Source organism: Cylas formicarius, unplaced genomic scaffold, assembly GCF_029955315.1.
Source record: "Cylas formicarius isolate icCylForm1 unplaced genomic scaffold, icCylForm1.1 PGA_scaffold_6__28_contigs__length_40554024, whole genome shotgun sequence".
In the NCBI taxonomy this organism is placed as follows: domain Eukaryota; kingdom Metazoa; phylum Arthropoda; class Insecta; order Coleoptera; family Brentidae; genus Cylas; species Cylas formicarius.
Window position 1 is genome coordinate 6,628,019 of NW_026844347.1, and position 23,475 is coordinate 6,651,493.

The 23,475-nt window shown below is 32.3% G+C and overlaps 2 protein-coding genes across 3 annotated transcripts in view; one reads left to right on the forward strand and one right to left on the reverse strand.

Annotated features, from left to right (window-relative positions):
- LOC132703286 (elongation of very long chain fatty acids protein 7-like) overlaps positions 1 to 11,428 on the forward strand; it is a 49,768-nt gene extending 38,340 nt beyond the window's left edge. The window contains exons 6-8 of one of the 2 annotated variants that reach the window (XR_009619049.1): positions 3,886 to 4,022; positions 10,152 to 10,901; positions 10,935 to 11,428. Coding sequence is in view for 1 of the 2 variants with exons in the window: in XM_060672441.1 (XP_060528424.1) it covers positions 3,886 to 4,022; positions 10,152 to 10,451 (437 nt within the window). In the remaining variant the exon portion in view is untranslated. Of the gene's footprint in view, positions 1 to 3,885; positions 4,023 to 10,151 lie in introns of both variants that reach the window. The other variant, XM_060672441.1, reaches the window with a different exon arrangement.
- A 5,672-nt stretch (positions 11,429 to 17,100) lies between these two features.
- On the reverse strand, positions 17,101 to 19,084 carry LOC132703701 (intraflagellar transport protein 20 homolog). Its single transcript, XM_060673115.1, has 3 exons — positions 18,915 to 19,084; positions 17,522 to 17,676; positions 17,101 to 17,300 (listed from the first exon to the last, which is right to left on the reverse strand). Exons 1-3 carry the CDS (start codon positions 19,036 to 19,038, stop codon positions 17,190 to 17,192), a joined length of 390 nt encoding a protein of 129 aa, XP_060529098.1. The 5' UTR covers positions 19,039 to 19,084; the 3' UTR covers positions 17,101 to 17,189.
- Positions 19,085 to 23,475: the final 4,391 nt, after the last annotated feature.

Consider the following 23,475-nt stretch of genomic DNA (forward strand, 5'->3'; position numbering starts at 1 on the left):
GTTGTTGTTTTTCATTATTGTAGTATATATTGCAATATTTCAGGATTTTACGTCTTTTTAACAATAAATTTACATATAGTGCTAGAAGACTAGTAATTAAGTAAATAATTCCCAAAGACTGCGACTTTATTGTGTTTTTAATTTTTGTTCTGATATTCTTAGGAAGGGTTAGAAAAGATATATCGAAATATGGTTTCCATTAGCATTTCAAACACTTATATGGCACTTATGTTGCCATAAAAGTGATATCGTTGAATTTTTGATTGAGAAAACTAAATCAATTTTTATATTTATTTTCCATATTATTTACACAGAAGGCTCAAATTTTGATTACAGTTTACTAACATCGCATATAATAATAACAATATTAAATAGCTTTTATTAAAAAAAAAAAACAATATATCTAGTAACAGCATTTTACAACAAGCGCAACTAACTAGAAAGCTTAATAGTTGCGCATTCTAACTTTTAATAGCTACTCTACTGAACTACTATTTATTCAAATATACATACAAATTTATGATAATTTATTACTGAAACTCTGGAAAATACCGTTAGTTTGTTATTAGTTGTTAAGTTGTTAGCAACTAAAATTATGACGAATAAAATCAATACGCATATTACATTGGCAGAAGAACAACAAGGATTCAGATCTGGAAGATTTTACACAGACACTGTATTCATCCTAAGGCAAATAGCTAAAAAAGCCATCGAATATAACAGACCAGCCTACATAGGTTTCATCGATCTAAAAAAACCTTCGATCGAATACATAGATCACATTACCCATCTTCTTTACTACAGACAAATACCATAGGATGTTGTCAAGACAATTGAAAATATTTAATCCGAAAACAAAGTGGCGAACTCATCGAACAAATATCAGTAAACACCTGAATAAGACAAACAGATTCTTTAAGTTCACTTTTATTTAATATTATAATGGATAAAATAATTAAACATGTTTTAAAACATAAAGGGTACAAAATGGGAAATATAGAGATAAAAATAATATGTTACGCCGACGATGCCGTCCTAGTGGCAGAAAATGAAGACGACAGCAGAACAATTAAACATGAGATTCACAACCGAGAAAACAAACATCTAAAATTCCAATAAGTTAAGAAGTCAAACAACTAAAGCAACAAAATATCTTAGACCAAAAGAATGCTGGAGTCCACAGAAATGAAAGTAATTTGCCGAATAGCAGGCAAAACACTAATAGATGGGGAAAGGACTGAGGATATAAGACGAACATGTAAAATTGAAAACATCAGCGATTGGGTGCTCAACAGAAAAATAGAAGGGAACGAACACATTGACCGAATATCCGCAGAAAGAATCGCAAAGTAAGGAGGGACCAATCACCATCGGGACGAAGACGCAACGGCAGACCTCGAAAACATAATTAGAACCAGGCAGGGGACGATGAATGAAACAGTGACTCACATAATTGTTCCCATAGGTTAAAATCTAGATTTATTTCGATAAATGGATTCCACAGTAAAACTAGTTATAACTTTACTTTCAAAGAGGATAATCTGTATAGTATTTAACATTTGCTTAAGATGATAGATTTTAAAATAATCGGCATAATTCTTACAACTGACATTAGCTTGACATATTTTGATCTTGACGATAGTTCTGGCATATGCAGTGTTACTACCAGTTCACGCCATATGGAAACAATTTTTTAATTTTGATCTTCGGGATTTAGGAAATTCTCGAAAACCTTTAGTTGTCAAACTTGACAACTTTTATAAAAGATATGAATAATTTATTTTATTTATGAAAATATCTCATAATTTTATTAGAAAAATTGTTTTATTTTCAGGTTTCTACATTTCGATTTTCAATAAAATGTTTCCCCACTCCATTAAAAAAAAATGTTCAAATGCATGTTTTTGGTTAGTTTTAACGTTATGAACTTTAGTTAATTTATTATAATTGCAATAGTTGCCGTTCCTTGTTAATTTGGATCAGATTTCAGTGAAAATCGGATTTTTCAATAAAAATCGGCAATGCAATAAACATAGCAATTAATAAAAAATGTTTCCATATAATTCAGACTTTAGTGGTGATACTGTATATATATACATTTATTCTTTTATTTTGTTAATTAGATCTCAAATCCTTATACGGAATTTAATTATAAAAATAATACAATTGCGTATAATGTTTTCCGATTGCAGCTTACGCTTTCTCTGGGATAAGTTTGTCGTCAAAAGTGCATTTAAATTTAAAATGTTATTTTGACTTTTGCAAATATTTAAAAAATTCCAATGCGGACGTAAAACCGTCTGTGATACGTCAGTGAATAAATACAAAGAAATGTATGCGACACATTTTCGAGTCCGTGTGGATATTGAAAAGTTTCCCTCACGCGTTTGTTTAATATGCGCATGAAAAATATACCGTGCTGACGTAAATACACCCCTCCCTTTCTAAGTTTTGAACGATGAGGGATTTCGAGTTCCAGTGCAAATTATTTTTACTAGGGTCTTTTTTGCGGATGTTAGAAGTAGCAGTTATGTCATATTAACCTAACGTCAAAAATTTGACATAACCCCAACATATTTCGGCGGCAAGGGGGGTTGGAATACTCCGAAAGGTATTTTGATTCTCTATACAACACTCTTTAAAATTTTAAAATTGCATATGGTAATTTTTAAGTTTGTTAAAACTTATCATGCTAAAAAAAAAATGCTTAAAGTCGTTTCTTTTAAAATCTAAAGTAAGTTTAAAACTTGAAATAGGGAAACGTGTGAAAGATTTTCCAAAAGTTTCTTTGTTTATTTTAAATTTAAACATAAACAATTAAATTAAATTATTGCTCACCAGCAACATAACTATCTTCTGTAACAGTTTAACAGTAACTGCTTTTTTCAATATTTGTTAATATCTCCTCTTATGTTATTCAAAACTTCAGATCGTCACGTTCAGGATCATAAAATTTGACTTTTAGACAGCCCCATAAAAAAATCTAAAGGCGGAAGGCCTGGTGAACGGGTTGGCTACTCAACTGAAAGACTATTTCAATGCCACTAAATTCTTGAGATACAAGGACAAAGAACCATTTAAGTTCACGGAGGTATGAGAATGTGATTGCCCAAAATACCCACCCATATGTTCAATTTCTTGTGGTTTCTAACAGTGAATTTTTTGAAATACTTGAAGAGTAATAGGATGATGTGGGGGCTCCAGAGAACTTTTACAAAAAAATATCTGTTCCTCCAGCAACCCTGCTCTTGTAAAAAACTATTTTCGCTAAAAATAACCATTTAAGCTTTCCCGTGTGGACCATTTGGGAATTAAGAACCAAACAAGTTCAAGTTATTAATGAAGTCTCAAAATTAGGTATCAATGTCGTAGAACTCCCGGTTAAGGAAGTAAAGTGTATATTCATTTATATGGTGGAGTTAACAAAGAAATTAGAGAAAACACTAAAAAATTGCACACAAAACTGGAAAATAATAAATGAAAGAATTCTAAAGATGTACTAATTCCTTGGTTTGACAGGAAAACACCCAATAATAAATACGACTCAGAACTACAGAAGCCGAAAGTGGAAGAAGAAAATGTGTAACTCTGGAAAATCATGTCTTTATTATATATATATTATTATGTTATATTTATTTGGTTATAATAGAATCACATCACATCACCTAAATATATAAAATTTTAAATTTAAAAATAATTTTATTTAAATGTTTATGTTTAAATTGAAATAAACGAAATTATAGTTTTTGTGAAAAAAATGCCATACACAAATTTTTAAATTTATTTTTAGTTTTTGACATAAAGTAACACGTTTAAAGGATCAATTTATTATAACTAATTTGTATACTAGCCGCTTTTAAATATATTTTGATTTCTTAAATTTAGGTGGCCATGGGTCGCTGCTGGGTCTCATCAACTCCTTCATCCACGTGATCATGTATACGTATTACTTCCTTTCCTCGTTTGGACCGGAGGTGCGGAAATATCTGTGGTGGAAAAGACACGTCACGAAACTTCAGCTGGTGAGTTCTACTTTTTTCCACGTACGCAACTTTACGTACGGAAAATAGATTAATAATTAATTTTTTAAAAGGTGACGGTAATTTTTTAATTTCCTTTTTATATTGTAATGGCTTTTGTTACTTTTGGAAAAAATTTTAGGTCGATTTTTCAACACTTTAATTTATTTTTTTTTGTCTTGTCTTCTACGCTACAATTCTACTAAAAGAGAGGTGATTTTTTTACAATCTGTTAAATGTAATATTGACAAAGAGATGTACGCCACTGACTTAAAAAAAGTTGTTATTTACTTTCAATAAGACACTAAATGTACAATCTCTTTGACTCTCGAGTTATTTGCGTATCTTGCCTCGTTTTCACAAGAAAAAATAAAAATCTTGAAATTAAAAACACGTATAATATGTGAACATTTATTTTTTGTAGCTTTTGGTCCCAAAATTATATAAAAAAACTATAAAAATTGATGAAAAAACCACGCTCTTGATCCTGTGAATAGCTAGTTTCATGTCATTCCACACTAGTCGCTTAAATTTTTGAGCCACGAGACTTCTTTGCCTTCCTTGATTCCTTCCACCCATGATCTTTCTTTAGCATCGCATATTTAGGTCCTGTGATTACGTGGCCAAAGTGTTCTAATTTTTTTCTTTAAGTGTTAAATATTTCTTTCTGTTTCTGAGTTCTTCGTAGCAGTTTTGTAAAATTTATGCACTTCACTTATTAGTGTGTCTGACCATTCGTCTATAACACTATCTTTCGAAAGTTCCGATCCTGTCCATATCTGCCTTTTTAAGTGTCCTGAGTATGCTTCTGACTCGTAAGGTAATGTTGCAAAAACGTAACATCGAAGCAGTCTTATCCTCAATGCAAAGAAATTTTTTGATTTTTATAAATGATTTTCTATGCGAGCTTTTACTTCATGACACTGCTCCAATATTTTATGGAGCCATGATCCTAACTACTGTGTTTTCTTAATCTTTCTTATGTTATGTTGTCCTTAGCAAGATTTTTTTTTATGACAAATGTGAATCAATTGGTTAAGGCTTTCGCGGCCCTTTGATAAGCTATTATCTTGATTCGGGTTTAAAGGCCGTCGTCGGTTGGAATTACTTCGTCAGTCTACGTCCAACATCGGAGATGGAAGGACCTCTGAAGAAGCTCGCCACTCGTGCTAGCGAAACGTTAGGAAGTAATTCCAACCGACGACGGCCTTTAAACCCGAATCAAGATAATAGCTTAAATGTAAATCAGTTTCTTTCGATATGATGAGCACAAAATTCAAGGGCTGATTCTACTAGACCAATTAATACTAAAAGCATTTGTTCGAAAACTCAAGAACAACTGAATTTCTTGTCTACAGCCAATTTTAAAAGTTTGCAATTAAAGGGTTATAAAAAGCCTTTGAAAGTTTCAATTATCAAGACACGTTTTAGTTTTAAATTTTGCTGAATAGCTAGTAGTTGACAAAGTTAGAAGAAGAAGAAGATTTGTGTGTTTTTAGTATTAAAGATACACAAAAATTATTCGGGAATGGTTCATTACGTGGCAAGATAAAAGGGTCTAAGAAGGAAGTATGTTTTAATGGCCTTTATTGTAAGCTTTTAAAATATGTGAAAACTTTAATGACAAAAGTTTGTATACATTTTCTTTAAGGTCGTGAGCAACTAAGGCCATTTGGCATTAAGAATTTTACATCAAACAAGGAAAATCCGTTGCAAAATATTTGAGATCCCGTAATTTTGTTATTTTTGAGTTTTGACCCCTTAAGAGCTTCAATTCTTTTTTCATCAAAACAATGTTACAATTGTAAATGAGTTTAAACTTTTTCATTTAGTAGACATTTTCGTCTTCCAATAAGGCTTGGTTTAAAGAAATTGTTTTCTTGTGTTTTTTTTTGTTTGTATCTAGTCTCAGATTTCATATAGATCAACGTTTTCAAGACCCAAAAAAGAATTATGAGGTGTAACATAAAAAAAAACTAAAAATTTGCACAAATAAAAGAGGACACCCATTCAAACATACCTGTGCAAGTATTTGCACCTGACGACTTTTTACTAGCAAGTCATCGACTTTTAGCACTGCGAATGAGTTCAACCGAATTCGGTATTTAGTAGAGGATCAATGCGTATCGCCTTATGCTGATTATTAATTTTTTCGATACTTTTCAATTCCTTGAATAAGGTGTTAAATATATATGAATAATCTTGAGGTCACCGACCCGCCTGATTTGAATGGAAATTATCCCTGTTAAATGTGCATCTGTTTTGAAAGTTCCATATTTCAATAATGTATTTGCTTATGAACGCTATGTAAATTTGCCATCCAGTTCTGGAAAATTGATTAAATTCTTTCATATTATCGAGTGCGGAACTTGGATCAATTTTCAAATGATAAAAAAATACCCTATGCATAAATTAAATAATAGAAAATCATAATGTTCTTTGTCATCTCAGAATCTGTAACGTTCTCTTGACTTTGCAATTAATCTGTGCCTTTCTTTCATTTATCAACACGGTTTTGCTGTGTCTCAAACGATAGTTTCATATATTTATGGGCCTACTAGGTCTTGTCTATACTGATAATTCAGGAACTCATAAAACATTATGTGCTTGCACGACAGATCGTTAATAAGTTCTGATGCGGCATTTTTTCAGCAGTATTTTCTCAAAAAATACCTAAATCTCGTCAAATGTTCTGAAAAAATTTCTTAAATGTGTTGAAATCGCTGTTTGGAAAGAAAATGATGTAAAATGCATTTTAGCGGTTGAAATGTAGAGGCATGTACGCAAGATCATCTACGAAAATATCATTGCCGCCTGCGACGCATCAATTTTTTTCGTGTTAGGACCACTAATAGCTAAATGATTATTACTGGATAAACCCAACAAATAATGTCAACCACGTGTTGGCTGATATCAGTCGGAGTGTTGAATCACTTTTGCATTTCAAAAATGTAATGAAAAATATTTAATCTCTAATCATTAAAAGAAAAAAAAATTGTAAAAAATGTGTATGAATGTTTAATTAAGTGGAGGATTCATTAAACCAGAAACTTACCTACACAGAGAAAAAGAATTAGTTCTATTCTATTTGCCAGAATAATCTCACACTATTACCTATTACAAGAAATACGTTTGTCTTATTAAAATTCTACTTTACTTATTGCAAGAAAAGGGGTATACTAAGTACAATTATTATTTATTTGCGAGAAATTTTCGTTGAAGTAACAAAAGTGAAATATTTATTTGAAGCAATGTAAAATAATTTACATTATAAGGAAGGAGCAACTTGCCAACAATAATATTTAACTACTTTAATAACGTTTTGGCAAAATCAAATTTCCTATGTTCACCTCGGTTTCTTTGCGTAGCTACAATAATTTTACAATTTCGGCAAAATAAAGGCAACTTGTGTTTTGCTTATTAAAAGAAATATTCTTTATAAAAAGTTGTGGTGCACGATGGTCTAAAACCTACAATATACAGTAATATTAATGTGCAAGAGCAAGAGGGTGTAACCTCAGCGACAATGGTAAAGGGTTATAATGTTATGACATATCTTCTTACTTTTTCTATATTTGCACTTATAGCTTCTTCTATCTGAGTAGATGTCCAAAATAACCCATACTTTTTGTTTTCTTTAATAGAAACAATGTACCTACCTTTACTTGAAGATCAATAGGTTCCCTAGACTTAGCAATATTAGCTTTCCGCTTTTTAAGTTCGAGGGATCTGTTACATATTAAATAATTTAATTTCTTGAAACACCGGAACAAGATCCCCATTTAGATAAGACAATTAAAGTAAAATATAGTCGATTTTGTCTCAACAAAAGCTTATTTACTGTGAACGTAATTTTCGTGGTTGTTCAAATATAAAAAAACAAAAATCCTGGAGGTTTGGGAAACGTATAGAGCAATAAAAAAAATTATTTACCTAAGCAGTGTGCGAAAAGAGGCTTACATTGACTTGGTATCCAAAACATAGCAGCTCACGGGGATGATGACTGGCGCTTAATGACATGTATAATAAACAGAAAGCTATGATTTCTATTCTTAGTGGCGTGAAGAAACCTGAAGCAAGTAACAATTTTTTTTATAAAATCGATTATTAATGCGATGACTACAAAGCTTTTGAAACGAGCAAAGGAAAAATAAAAAAAAATCTTTCCCATTTCAATCGGCTACCGATATTGAAATTGCACATTCTCTATTCCACAAAATCAAATTCAATGTATATCTGTCAAAGGGCGTCAAACTGAAAGAACCAACAGATTTGAACCCAACAAGTTGTTGCGTTTCCTCTTGCGGTTTTTGAAAAAATAATGTATAGTCAAATAGTTGCCTATCCTAACGATAACAATTTATTTCTCGTATTCCAGTCTAGCTTTCAATGTGGTTTTGCGAAAAGTACTGGATGATAAAATCAAAGCCGGCAACAGGGCAATACTTCAACACTAGTTTCATTTGATTACAATAAAGCCTTTAATACACTTGATTATGCCCTATTATATGCAAAACTACTGTCACCTGGATTTGCAGCAGGTGCAATCGGGCTTGTTGAAGACTATCTGACAGGGAGGTTCCAGTTTGAGGATGTGGGCTTTGATCGCTCATCTTCGAAACGGGTTGTGAAGCGTATTCCACAAGGTTCAATACTCGGACCAAAATGTATTTTAAATTTTCACAACATAATCGCCTTGCATCTATCAACAATATTATAGCACAGAACAACACGATTTAAGCGTAGGTTAGTTTATTAGTTAGTTTGTTTAGTTAGTTTGCTGATCTTTGCCGAGTTGAAAATAAAAATGTTTCTAAGCCTATCCAAGCCCGAGTGTAATAAATTTAATTAAGAATTTATTAATAATATACCTGTTGAGAGCTGGAAAAATGTAGTGGTGCACATTTTAAAAAATGCATTCGCATACAAAATAACCTAGCGACTCTGAGAGCCAAACAGAACTCTGAATAAAAACGTGCTAATTTAGGTAATTATTGATAATTTGTAAACATTTAGTGTTACTACTTACTATTAGTACTAATGTGTTTTATACCTAAATAAACATATTCTAATACTTAACTTGCTGACGTTTCGCTAATCATTCTGTTGGCTTCTTCAGAGCTTAACAAGTTCGATTCATGAACAACCGGCGAAGGAGGAAGAAGATTTGTAATAGTAGATTATGCAACAAGTATGGTAGACATTTGAGTTTATAAATAATAATAATAAACGAGTGACTTAAGAAGTTTACCAAATGTGTTGCATACTATCCTTTTTTACGACTTTTAGTTTTTGAGTACATTTTTCGAACATGAACATGAATATCAGAATTGTGAAACGTCAAAATTCAAGCCGTAGGGTAATATCTCCGAAAACATCCGATTGCTCCCAAACCCCTGCGGTGATATCCCGGAAATGTCCGAAGTGGCTGGGATCAGTGGGAAACCAAACTGAAGTGGTAAAATGACACTTTTACGCACGCTAGATCGGTGTATAATTAAGTATTTTACAGAAGGGAATAGAAAATAGTATACTATGCAACAAGTGCGGCAAACGGCATTTGACTCACGAGTTCATTTGACACGAGCGGAGCGAGTGTTTAATAAACGAGTGAGTTAAAAAGTTTATCGAACGTGTTGCATACTATACTTTTTCTACGACCGTTAGTTTTTGGGTACATTTTCGCAAAACAACACAAATACATTCACTGACATGACCGTCAGAAATGACAAACATCAAAATTCAAAGCGTAGGAAATCTCCGATTGCTCTCAAATCCGTGCGGTAAAATCCCGCAAATATCCGAAGTGGTTCAGGTTCGTGGTAACGAAACTGACGTGGTAAAGTGACGCTTCCCGCACGCTAAATCGGCGAGTAATTAGGTATTTTACAGAGAGGAGTAGAAAAATAGTATTACACAAGTCTGTGAAAATTTCTTTTCAAAATATTTAATCTTTATTCCGTAAAAGTCAGTCTCCGATGCTCTGTCATGCAATACCCTCTGGTCAAGTGGTTTATTACCGTCGGCAGGATAGTTTGATAATTGTAGATAAATGCCAAAACGTTATTCTTTGCGACATACGCTACAAATGTCTATTTATCAAAGTAAACTAAGATCGATCGCATTTTTCAGGTACAATTTGCAATAGTCTTCGTTCACAACTTCCAAGTTCTGTTCAGAAAATGCGACTATCCGAAAGTGTTCAACGTGCTGCTCTCGATTCAGGCCGGGTACTTCCTGTACCTATTCGGTGCGTTCTACGTCACCGCATACATCAAGAACAAACCTCAAAAGACCGTAGTGGAGGCAGACGTTGTCACACCAAACGGGAAAATGGACAACGGAGCCGTAAGGAATGGCCACACCGACTCAAAAACGTCAAACGGCGTCGCCAACGGCAAACACCATAACACGAAGTCCAAAATGTATTAATAGTTTTAGGTTAGTCAGGATTAATGTAAAAAATATTTATGCGGGGTGTCCGGAAATGATGGTCAAAAAATTTAATTGCTGATTTTATTCGATCGAGTTTCTATAGCATTTTTTCGAGAACTCAAACAAAAATGGTGATGAATTAAAATCAATAAGTAAGTTTTAAAACCTTACTGTTATAAAACCTATTTAAATATATGATGCAGGGTGAGATTTTTTATGTTTACTGCAGGGATCTCCCACACTGTAGCAGATAGGAAAAAGTTTAAACGGGCAAAAAAGTGAAATTTTTTAAACTCCACTCAAAATTATTATTATTTTCACAAGATTTGACAGTCAATACATATTTCAAATAAATACAAGAGTTGTAGAAAATTTTATTTTTAATAAAATTATACAAAAATATTTTTCCTCGCGCTTGTCAAGTTTGATAGACAAATGAAACTTTAGGTCTTTTTTAATACATATCTTTATTAAATAGAGATTTTTGTCACGATTTGAAGGACATAGCACATGATAGGGTTATTTTGAAAAATAAAGTTTTTATGAGCGTTGAAGATTTATTTTCCTGATTCGTATTTAAGCTTAATGTTGTTCATCTAGTATGGTGGCAAAAGAAAGAATAGCTGTCGGTTATCTTTGCCAACCGGCTGCATGATAATAAGTGGGTTCAGAATATGCTCCTGGACGATTAAGATTTTCGATTTATAATAAACAACATTTATGGTTATATACCACAAATCAAGTTTTTGTTTGGTGTGGTGTTGTGCGATTCTCCCGATCTTAAGATTTTAATCTTTTTTTTTGTGGTTAGTAGAAGACAAGGTTTACAAAGAAACAAGAAAAAAAATCAGGCTGCTGTAAATGAGGTTTTTAATAATATTGATGGGCGATCTTTAAAAAAGACAACTAATTCAGTCACAATAACGTAAGAATTTTTAAAAATCTTTTCTAAAAACTAAATAAATTATCAATTTTTTTTAAATAAGTTTAATAGGGTTTCCAATAAAAAAAACAAATGTTTTTTCATATGTCAAAAATGATATGTGTGAGAAAAACTATTTGTCAATTAAGAATAAAATTTCCTAAAACCTTTGTATTCATCATATTATAATTAATATTTACACACATTAAATTGCCTAAAATCGTTTTTTTTTTAAATATCTAATGTCAGCTGGCAATAAATTAAAAATGTATCCTATCTGATATAGTTTCCGAGTAAACATTAAAAAACTCACCCTGTAGATTGTACAGTGTCTATAAACACAAAACAAAAAACGCAGAACAAGATTTCTTGTGAGTTGATCCTTGAAGGTGGGATTCCTTGAATAAAGTTCAGCAAAAACATACGAATGTAAGTCCGCAATCGCTTTGTTTGTAATATACCTTTTTTTTGGATAAAAAGATTCAGCGTCATCCTTACACCGACGAAACTGGTAAAATAGAAAATTAATTTTCAACATAATATTTAAAGCAGTTTCAATGAAACTCGGGAACACCAGTTTGGAAGCTTTAACAACAGTTTAAAAAGTTTAAAATAAAAAAAAATCGATCCGGGACCCAAACTCAGTACCGGAATGCTATCACTCGCTTGAACATACTTTAACCTCAAAAATATAGCGGCTTTCTGTATGAAAAAGCTTGTTACTAGGTTATATTCAATAAGTAGTTGTTCGTTCAAGGTTTTTTCAAATTTTAAATGCTGAAGATGTTCAAAAGTCTTTAAAAGATACCCCCTTTTTATATCAAAATAAAAATTGCGATTTTCTTCGAAACGGTGAGTTTTATTGAGATATAATGAGTTATTAGTTATTATGTTTTAAAGATTTTTTAATTGTGAGTTTTAAGATTTGTAAAAAACTAAAGAAAAATGTTTGAGTATATTTTCAAAATTTACGAACAGTTTTACCCTTTAGTATTAGCAAGGGGCGAAAAGTAATACGTAATAAATACGCATGCAAGGAATTTAAATGATCTGTTTTAGGACAATAAGTTAAACATCTCATTTTTGACCAACGTTTTTTTTATCACGTTTAAACTTCATTACAGCATATAAACAAGAAAACCAAAATGTGGTTGAAAATAGAAAAGGAAAAATAAAAATAACAGCCAACGACGAGGAACCAATCGCATAAAGTGGATGGATACTATATGTTTTTTGTAAACTCAATAATATCAATTGCCAGCATGGTTTCTTCCAATACAACGCAATACAAAAGAATAAAATTAGCAATCATGATTAAAGTCAGAAAAGAGGAAGAAACCCACTGAGTGTTTCAAAATATGTATCTTAAAAAATAAATAAATAAATAACTTAAAAATTGTTAAACTTATACACCTGTTATTTTCGAGATTTCGAACCAATGTTATATGAATCAGTCCTTAGATTTTTTGCTCACCATTTTCGGACACCTTGTAGGATAATAGAATGATGTCAAAGAAAGTGAATCGGATTGTACCAAAAAAATGCTTTAGCGTTAAGCATGGGATGTTCATTTCCGGTAGTTCAAATAGTTTTAGGAACAATCGAGGAGCCAGTATTGTACCGAGTTCAATTCGAACCGAACCTTCAGTTTCCTAATTTGCGTCTGAGAGAAATTATTTGCTCAAATTTTCATGTTTATCGCTTTGATGTCGATTGATTTTTAAAAGTTGTTAATTTTATTGTGAAGTTTGTTTGCTATCGGTTTCGGCTCGTTTTGGAATTAAAATTAAAAATAGCTAACTAAGTTTTAAAAAAATATCTTGTTTTTTTCTGTTTAATTGATTAATTTGATTGTTGCATTAATGAGGTATGAACTGTATGAAGTAAGAAGTTAAAGCTGAATTTTCAAGCATTTTTTTATACATGGCGTTTTGAAAATTCAATACAAACATTTTAAGGGGATATTTATCAACCACAAATAAATGTATTTTTTATATAAATGCGAGTTTCAACTTTGTTAGCTTTCGATGTACATATTTTGCATATTTTATAGAAATAGAAAAAAATCAGGTATTTTAACATTTTAACAGATTTTGACAAAGTTGGTCAAGTCTCATTTATCGTCATAAGGGCCTTTATTTGTGTAAATAAAATAAAACCATTTGTGCCAATGACATCCGACAAAGTGGTATAAAAGCTGCTGTAATTTTTTAGATCAAGCAATCCAAATAAACCTTTTTTTATTTTTTTATGCCTAGTTCCGTTTAAATAGAAATCATCCAAATCCCAAATAATTTTTATAGTTCGTCAGCAATTAATAAAAGTCCAGGATTGGGGGTTTTTAATTTTTACTTTGAATTCGAAGCTAGAAACACCAGAGTAAAAAACAAAGGAAACAAAAAGCTTCATTTTTAAATTAAGTCTTCAACAAATCAGCGGCGTACCATGTTTTTTTTTTCTATAAATATCAATTAGATCTCCCCCTGCCACGCTACGGGAATGAATAATTTTGTTTTAATTAAGGCGAAGTAAGGACTCTTTTAACGACCGATCAGTGTGTCAAGTTTTGTTAAAGTCCGCTTTCTGAGTAATAAATTAAAAAACATGTAAAAAAACGATTCTTTCTATAAACATCTGTATCTCTAAAATAAAGCAAGTTAAGACACAAGATTATATGACAAAACGGATATTCTTGACTGATAAATATAACCTTAAAATCTTCGTACTGAATTCTAAAACACTCTGTATAATAATATTCAACATTAACATTTGTATGCACTGGAACTTCCGAGTAAATTTATAGGTATATATAGGGCGTCCCAAGGACAACGTGTTACGCCTTTAGTGATCCAGGACTTTTTTTTTTAATTAACAGTGCCACAAACAGTATGATGTTGAATGCTTTTCATTTTTAGACAACGTTTGTACCTCGATTATGTGTAAACTGATCGAAAACGTAAAAGCTGGTCTGGAGAGAGTTTTCGTGTATGACCTAGTGAAGTATTTACAGAGTGTTAATGGGACCACCTGTATGCCTTTCAACAATTTTATTATGTCTGTTATTAGCTTCCAAGGAATATGTAATACTTAAGAGATATTTCAAATAAAAAGCATATACAGTGTGTACGAGTACAAGGATGGCGATATCGAAAACCATAGGAGATACAGAGTCGGTTAATTTAGCAAACTTTTAAAGAATGTTATGAGAAAATCTTTTTCAGCAAAATTATTCCAGAGTGAACGGGTCTACAAATAAGTTCTTGGGATTAGTATACTATTAAAACACTATTTTAAAAAGAATGAGGTGACATAAAGGGAAACCAGAGAAACCATTTTTGAAAATTTTCTTATGGGTGTAAGATTGAATATTTTCATTAATAGATAGAGCCTAAAAAAATATTTTAGATTATGTATCACATAGTGCATTTATCATTAATCTTCGGGTCACAAAAGCAAAATTTGATTTTTGTATAGTAAGCCAAAAGGCAGATATCGCATATCTATAGTGAATTAGACAAAAATAGAAAATCCGATTTTTAATTTTTTTGAGAATTTGTTAGAAACCACTCACGCCGGAATCATTTTACCGACAGATTTAAGTTACTCAAAAAATTATTTCCTAATTTAACCGACCCTGTATCTCCTATAATTTTCAAGATCCCCAGTCTATCCCATTCTTTTATTGGACACACTATATATTTATTTTTAATTTTTGTGTTGAATAGGCCACGGAAAATACAGATTTTTTTAAAATAAAATATGTAATTTATTACAAAAACTTACCTGTCAAAATAAGATCGTGAGTGCGGCAATATGAAATATGCACCTATAATAATTGTCACATTTTGGGTTAATAAGAGCCATATCAGAAGGAAGGCGAAGGTAAAAATTAAAGTAATCATTGCGAAATGTCAGGACTCTGACTGCTAAAGTAGACATCTTTTTAAATGGCCCACGCTCTTTATTTGAAATAACTCATAACAAACCTAATAAAATTCTCAAAATACATATATATTGTTCTGACTCTCTGACTGCGCCACTGGATCCTATGTAACGACGTCATCCAGATCAATTTTTACCTTTTCTAAAAATCCAAGGTAGCTATGGCATTTGTATTTGTGCCATCTTTCGTTTCATGAAAAAGTAAAATAAGCCGTAAAATCAACATATACGGGAAACACTACAACTGCAACTACAGATAACGCTCCGAAGAAGCCAGCAATATGTTTAGGGAAACAACTGTACCCGACGCAAGAGAAAGAGAAACATTCTGTTTAATATTTTATTGACACTTACCTACCTATATTTTCAAAAAATATTTAGCGAATTGGACTTATTCTTTAAATTTATTTTTTTAATAAATGATGACGCTTGCAGAAGTTGTTTTAAAGATAGGTTCTATCGAGACCGTATTATATTTTTTGCTTATACATTTTTTTCAAATTTACTTGCCAGTTTGTTTGTAATAAAAAGTAAAACTAGTGAATCTTGCCGGGCTAAGCAATCTTAAACTTTTTATATATTTGCTCAAATTTAATGGTGTTATTTATATTTTGATGTTAGTTTAGGAAGCTATTAATAAAAAATAATAATAGTTTACGCTATCAGAATCAGCTTTTTACGAAGAATTTTGTGTATAATACTATTTTTCATATATTTTCTTATCGATGGTTACCTATGTACTGGTCGATGCCAAACGATTTTCGGAAATAATTTTGTTATTTGTTTGGACTACTGTTTTGTAATAAAAATTAATTATAGTGGGGGTCGCAGACTTTTGAAATATCCTACACCCAACCAAAACGACTTTTAGAACTTTTAGTCTGTCCGAAAGCAGCTTTCGTCAATAAGTAAAATAAAAGCGAACCGAATCCTAGTTAATTAGTTTAGAAATTCTCACTTAATCTTTATACCTACACGAATTGCGATTTTAAGCAGAAATAGTAATAAAACTGGGAAGTTATAAGCGTGATACAGGGATTCTCAAAATTAGTGAAGAAGTTTCAAAACATTAATATCTCTTCTTATTATTTTTAACAGGCATACCCTGTTTAAGCTAGAACGTCCTTTGACCTACTTCCTGCTCCACCACGTCTTCTCTTTTCTAAAGAGACTTTATCATATAACTTTCTCACCAGCCTCTTCATTTCCTCTTAATACAACTTTAATTTCCCAGACTTATGGGACATCCTGTATACATAAATTTAGTTTTTTCGCGTTACAATATATCAAGTGTTTACGCCCAATTGGGTATACTCTGTATAGTGTAAATCCAAACCGCGCGTCATCTCTCGGTGAGTGGCCAAACTAAATCCGAACTTTTGATCTCGATCACCACTGTGGCCGGGTGGTGCATAAATTACGCTTTTCAAGTACTTATTAAAGCAGTGCTTAAAAATAGGTGATATTATAGATAGTGGTATTAAAATTCAGATTAAAGTTCGCGTGTTTGTTTATGTTGCAACATACTTACAGAAAAATCTTGAAAAATGTACTGTTTTTTATTTATTATCTATTGGTAATTATAGAATAAAAAAAGATGACTTGCAAATCTATCAAAATCACATAACTTACATTGTTCTAAATAAATTTATTTAAAGTTGGCGTATAATAATCATTTACCCTATATTCAGGTTTTAAGGTTTTTGTTTTTAGTTCTTCAAGATTTGGCTGCACGTATAATACAAAATATTAACAAACACCCTGTACTTATAAAAAACTTCACAACGTCCAAAACTTTATTTATAAAATTTCAAAATAACAAAAATCAACGATTTATAGAAATATACAAATGATATACAAACTATAAAAAATTAATTAGTTAATTGGTTAATAACGCCGATTTGTTCCATTTCAGCTTTTTCCAATGAAGCAAGGCCCGCTTTGAGCCTTTCCAGTGTCATCGATGTCTCTGCGATCACAGCCTAAAATTGAATTTTATAAATATTTAAAACGATAATTTGTCAAAGTTTTCAGGGTTTTCCTTGAACTTGTCCTGTACCTTTGTTTTTATTTAATTACACCTCTATAAGTATAAGACGTTGTGTGTAATCAGGCAAAAATAAAGGCAATAGACGATCACCGAAAAGCCCAGAAAAGTATTGGGTAGGTTTGGTTAGTTTTTTTCGCATTTTCGCAACATTACCTGTACTTGCTGATGGCTGTTGTCCCGCTGTTTTTTCATGCTCTGTAGCAAGTTTCTGGCCCTGAGGGCTTTCAGTTTTTGTTTTTCAATTTTTGAGCCCAACTCCTCTTCTAGCGAAATAAATTTTGTAGCGATTCGTCGAAATTCGTCAATTTCTACAAGGAACACGTAAGGAATCCCCAAGCTTTACTGCCCAACTAGACATTGCGACACTCCAATGTTTAAATTTTTCTTCCGAATTTGTTGCCATTTGGTTAACCAATTTTTTTTTATTGTTGTTATTGCACACGGAAATTCCGAGGCCGCCAATTTTGATTACGAACCGCATTTTTCATTAAAATTTTTAAAACAAAAAAATTATAAATGCAACTTTTTCTTGCTTGTTCTGTGGCAAATATCATTCAATGTATTTTTCTAGGACAACTTAGTGTTTCATATCATTTCTTTGCCAGACGCGGAACACTCACAAATACTCCCCACCCCCCCCCAAAACTACGAACGATGATAAAAAAATGTTAAAATGAAAAGTGCAGTTTCATCTAGATTTTTTATTTTAATCTTTCATAGATACATACAAATATATCTGGGGTAAATACCAGCTTTCTTATTTTAAATAGAACGGCCTGAATATTTTTACAATTTTGGATTCCCTGCGAAACTCAAATATATAGTAACATAATAATAATATCCTATACCTAAGTCTAACCCTTCTCGACAAATCGAAAATAACGTTTGCCGGTCCCAACAGCAGTAAGTTTTTCCTATACGGAGCCTTAAATATTTTATTTTGGGTGGTTTTCTTATGGAAGGGGACCAAAACTTAAATTAAGAGAGAAAAAGACATTACCCCCATCTTAGCGATACGAGTGGTGTATATTAGTTCAAATTTTGTACCTGAATTCTCTGCAGCACCACTTCCATTTCGAAATTGAATTTCGTTCCTAATTCTGTTTTTCCAATTCTTCATTGCATGGGTAAAATTTAAGAGCCCTATGATGCCATTATTATAATAGGAAACTGTTGAATTATAGGTTATTTAGGAAACTATAAATTTCCGGAATGGACAATCTTATACAGTTATCATTCACTGTGCACCAACCGGTATATTCTGTTAAATTTGAATAAAATTAAATTTGTATAAAATAATTTTATAACAAAGTACTTCAGCCCCAAAGTTATTACAAATTTTACTCCTGTCTTTTTTAATAACCAAAATTGATGGGCAATTTTTTTGGTTTTACTTTTCGGGATTGGTTATAAAAAGTAAGACAGTTTAAAGCTTCAACGAGTTTTGGGAAGCATCCCTTTAAATGTCAAAATTGCGAAATATTTTGGCCAGTGTAGATCTTACTTTTTTTACTATAGAGTGCTTAATAAGCAATGTGTGACTTACTTTCAATGTAAATTTGACATTCCTCTTTCAAATCGTTCGCGAGTTTATACGTCTCGGGATCCAAGATGCATATTTTGTCGTTTACTTCGTTGAAAAATATGCCCGTACCCAGAAGGTTCGCCATCACGATTGTTTTGAATGTTTCGTCACCATAGAAACGTCCTCTGCTTTCCGGGTGCGCATTCGTGTGCAATCGACTTTGAAAACTGGGAGAATTATGCAGGGTCAGTAGCTCACATCCTTTATTAAAATTAATGCTTAACCAATAAATTTTAAAAATGATTAATTTTTGAAATCAACTAACGGTTACAAAAAAAAACAGTTAAAAAAATAAACTATGACCAAAAACGTTCATTCGGTTCTAAGACAACGTCTCCTAAAATCTAATGTCGAATATATATTACTATTTTAATAAGGGAGATTATAGAGAAGGAATATCCTTCGAGGCGAGACGCAGCTTGTTCGATTCCGATGATTTAAAAGAAAAAAAAAACGTAATATGCTGAACATTATGATGCAGTTACTTCTAATGGCTCTCCCCTATCCAGAATTTTATAAAAATCCCATTTAGAAGTTGCGCTCTCTAGTGGCCGTTTTAGGAACTTTATCGTTAAGTTAGGTCCAATCTCTCGCGGCCTTTATTAATAGTATATTATGCAAAAAATGCTGTAAACGGCATTTGACTCACAAGTTTATTTGACACGAGTGAGTTAAAAAGTTTACCGAACGTCTTGCGCACTATAACTTTTTCTACGACCGTTAGTTTTTGGGTATATTTTCGCAAAACAACACGAATACATTCACTGACATGACTGTTAGAATTGACAAACGTCAAAATTCAAAGCGTGGGAAATATCTCCGAAAACTTCCGATTGCTCCCAAACCCGTGCGGTAACATCCCCGAAATATCCGAAGCGGCTCGGATTAGTGGGAAACGAAACTGACGTGGTAAAATGACGCTTCCCGCAAGCTAGATCGGGTCGTAATTAGGTATTTTACAAACGGGAGTACAAAAAATTATTGTTATATTCCGTGAACAACACGGCCGATACTTTCCGAGATTAAGCCGCAATTTAGTGAGACGCATCGCTATCAAATTTCTACCATAATCCAGACCAAATCAGAAACGAATAGCGAAGGGACTTCTGCAGAATTAAGGTTCGTTTAAGCCTATTTTTTATTATAGATCTCCTTTATTCATCGGTTTGGCGGGCTGCTAGTTGGCTCGTTTGCTAACAGATGGACAAACGAGTTGTAATGATCGATAATAATACGCGCATAATCTAGTTGACTTGTTGAACGAAATTGTCTTTTGAGTTTATATTAAATATAAATAAATGTGCCCGAGCATTTGTTTTTTCTAAATATTATTGGACGTAAAGTTCATATTTTGATATAAATTCGTATTTGCTTTTGTCTTTTGACACCCGAAATTTGAATTTTATTTTAGTATGGCTCTAACCTGTAGAAGGGGCGACTTACATGTCTCTTTATTCTTTTGAAACGTCACTTTTTTGTATAAATTAGTAAAAAAATCAAATAAATTTTTGTGTCATTTTTACGTGAAAAATGTACACTGAGTAGAAATTGCTATGAGGCTCAGTTCCCGATATATTTAGCATAATCGGGAATTAATTTGATTGTTAGTTTAATTTTCTTTTTTGTATTTCTTCCAATTTTAACAAATCCATTAATTCATTTAAACAATTTTATATTCACAATTCTTGTTTACTTCATAAGTAAGAACAACTATAAACATTTTTTTACAATGGCACTTGTTAAAAAATAATTCTACTTCAACAAATAATACAATTTATTTCATTCTTTAATTTTTTTGTATGAAATCATACTCTGTTTGTTAATGCCAGAGAGTTATAAATCCTTATTGAACTGTAACACTTATTGGTAGCAATATTGTACCTATCATGATTGTATTTAAAGTTTAAAATATAGTTACCTTGTTGCCAAACTTTGTTTTCAAAAATTGCTAGTGTTTCGGAATTGCGCTTTATTAAAATGATAAAGTTATTATTCTCAATCTGTTCTAAGAAAGCTCTTGACCACCAAAACTCAACATTTGTAGTTTCAAAAATATCACTGTGAATTAAATCCTATAGAATTGGTATGAACGCAAGTAAAAGCATTTGTAGCAAGACATAATATCACTTTCATTAATTATATGCATTAAAAACCTCTTGTAAGAGGCCATAAAGACATGGGATTGTAAAAAATGGAGCAAGTAAATCGAATGTGTGATTGAAATAGATAAAAATGCTAGAAAACCCTGCAAATCAATTTATTATCACTCTGAATTCCAACGACTATAGTTCATATGACTACTGGGAACATGATGACTTAAATTTACAAAAGAAGTTGTGTTGGAAATAGCGGATTTTTTTTAAATAACCTGACTAATTACAACTAATTACAAGCGCATGACTGAAGTATAATGTACTTTCGGTCTTCCACATTCAGTACAGGAGTTTGGTACAGCAGTAGGAGACCTAGGCGGCCATGATGCAGTTCAAAGCATAATTATTTTTAGATTGCATTAATTATGAAATAGTGTTGACATTTCTTTGAATGTAGGTAAAGTTGGATCTCCAAGATCAAAGGCTTGTTTTATACCTAGTCACATAATCATGTTTAGGTACCTAGTCGATAAACACAAAGACCCTTAAATCTACGACAAATAAACCCATCAGTATTATGAAACCGGACATCAAATGAATCAAATGAAAGGAAAATTCGAGAATCCATAGAAAACTCTAAACAACCAAACTTAACCGCGACTCAGGTCACCAATGTGGAATCGGTTATCATGTCCCTCCGTTAGCTCCATTCCCCTCAAACGATCTATAAGCAAATGCAGAGTATTCGCTAATCAGTTTCAGTTAAGCTCTGAAGAAGCTAACAGTATAATTGACGAAAATTCAGCAAGTTCGATTCATCAGCAACCGACTCAGGTGGAATTGAGAAGATTTGAAAACAGTTGGAGAACAGATGGAAGTTTCTTTGAAAAAATAAATAAAAATGCGGTCCTTTTGTCCAGTTACACGCTAATTAGCCAATAAAGGGCGTTTCATCTTATAAACACATCAAAATCAGCAGCAATTTTCACTCTAGCAGCGCGCTGCAACAATTATGAGAAACCCGCTGCTGTTGTTCCGCACTTTATTTTCGGACAAAGACATTCGCTTTTTCAAACATGCTTAAGGAAATATTAAGGAAAGGGCGTATACTTTCCAAGAACTTACAAAATTCGACAGTTTTAAAGAATTACAAACCACTCCTTCATTATTTGCCATAGCTGGGGAGAAATTCACTGTTGGTTCATTTTGTTTTCTAAGTTAGTTGGTCAATGGAGTGACGCAATCATTTTGTCTAGACTATCATCCACGTTTGCTGGATTAACACAACAATCATCCCGGTACATTTTTATCAGATTAATTCATGGCGAGGAAGAACTGAATGAAGGAGGAGAAAAACTAACAAAATTCTAATGCCAGTAGGTTTGATTGAAGTGCCACCTTCTACTTGAGTTCTTTACCTCATATTCCGTATGCGTAAAAAGGGATGTGGAAAGAGATGTAGCTTCGTGAAAGTTGCAGTTATTTTGCAGTTATAGTTCAATAAAGGAATAAAAAACGAGTCGACTCTCAAGGGTGCTGGGAAAACCAATTCAAAGTACAAAAGCTCAGGTATAGAAAAAATTTCATATGACAACTAACACGGGCTCATAAGTAGTTTATTTTATTTCGGCCTGGTAGAAAAAGAACTGCCAGTTTAAGTTAAGCTTTGAACAAGCTAGCATTATAAATGGTGAAACGTCAACAAGCGACACAGGAGAAATCCAGAAGATTTGTAAACAGTATTACAGTAGCCTGTCGAAAAATTAACTGCCTTTAATTTCAATTTGGTCTCTGTAAGTATATAAGAATTTTATGTACAATTTAATAGATAATATAGACAGTCACATGGAAATTACGGGTACTAAGCAAACCACCTAAAAACGTTGTAACGTCATTAACAAAAAAGTCTATAAAATATTTTCTCTATTTCCCGTTTTTACGATTAATTTGCTTAGACTTTTTGAAACCCACTGGCCTGTTTTAAATTTCCCGTTTCTATATATCGGTTCCATCTGACCTTCTGGACTGTCGTTCCAGATATACGAACGGTATTGGACACATGAGGTTGACTTTGACCATCCTCAATTCGGACTACAAGACGAGCAACATCGTAGTGTTGTTCTATAGTGTCAATATCAGTAAACTCAAATCTGTTTCCGCATAAGCCATGTAGAAATTTTTGACTCTGTAGAATTAAAAAATATATATCAAAATCAAGAGGAAGTGTGAAATAGGGATCCGATCTCGATTCTTTAAAATTGCATTGACCGCAATATCGAGAAAAGTAACCCTATTCGGCTGTACCATACCAACTTACGAACAAAAAATATGACGAATGTATTGTTTCTGATTGATGCGTCCGAGCCGACGGCGAACGTCCAGGTTTACATATCAAACTCCAGTTTCCTGTCGCGAGCGTGCTATACATC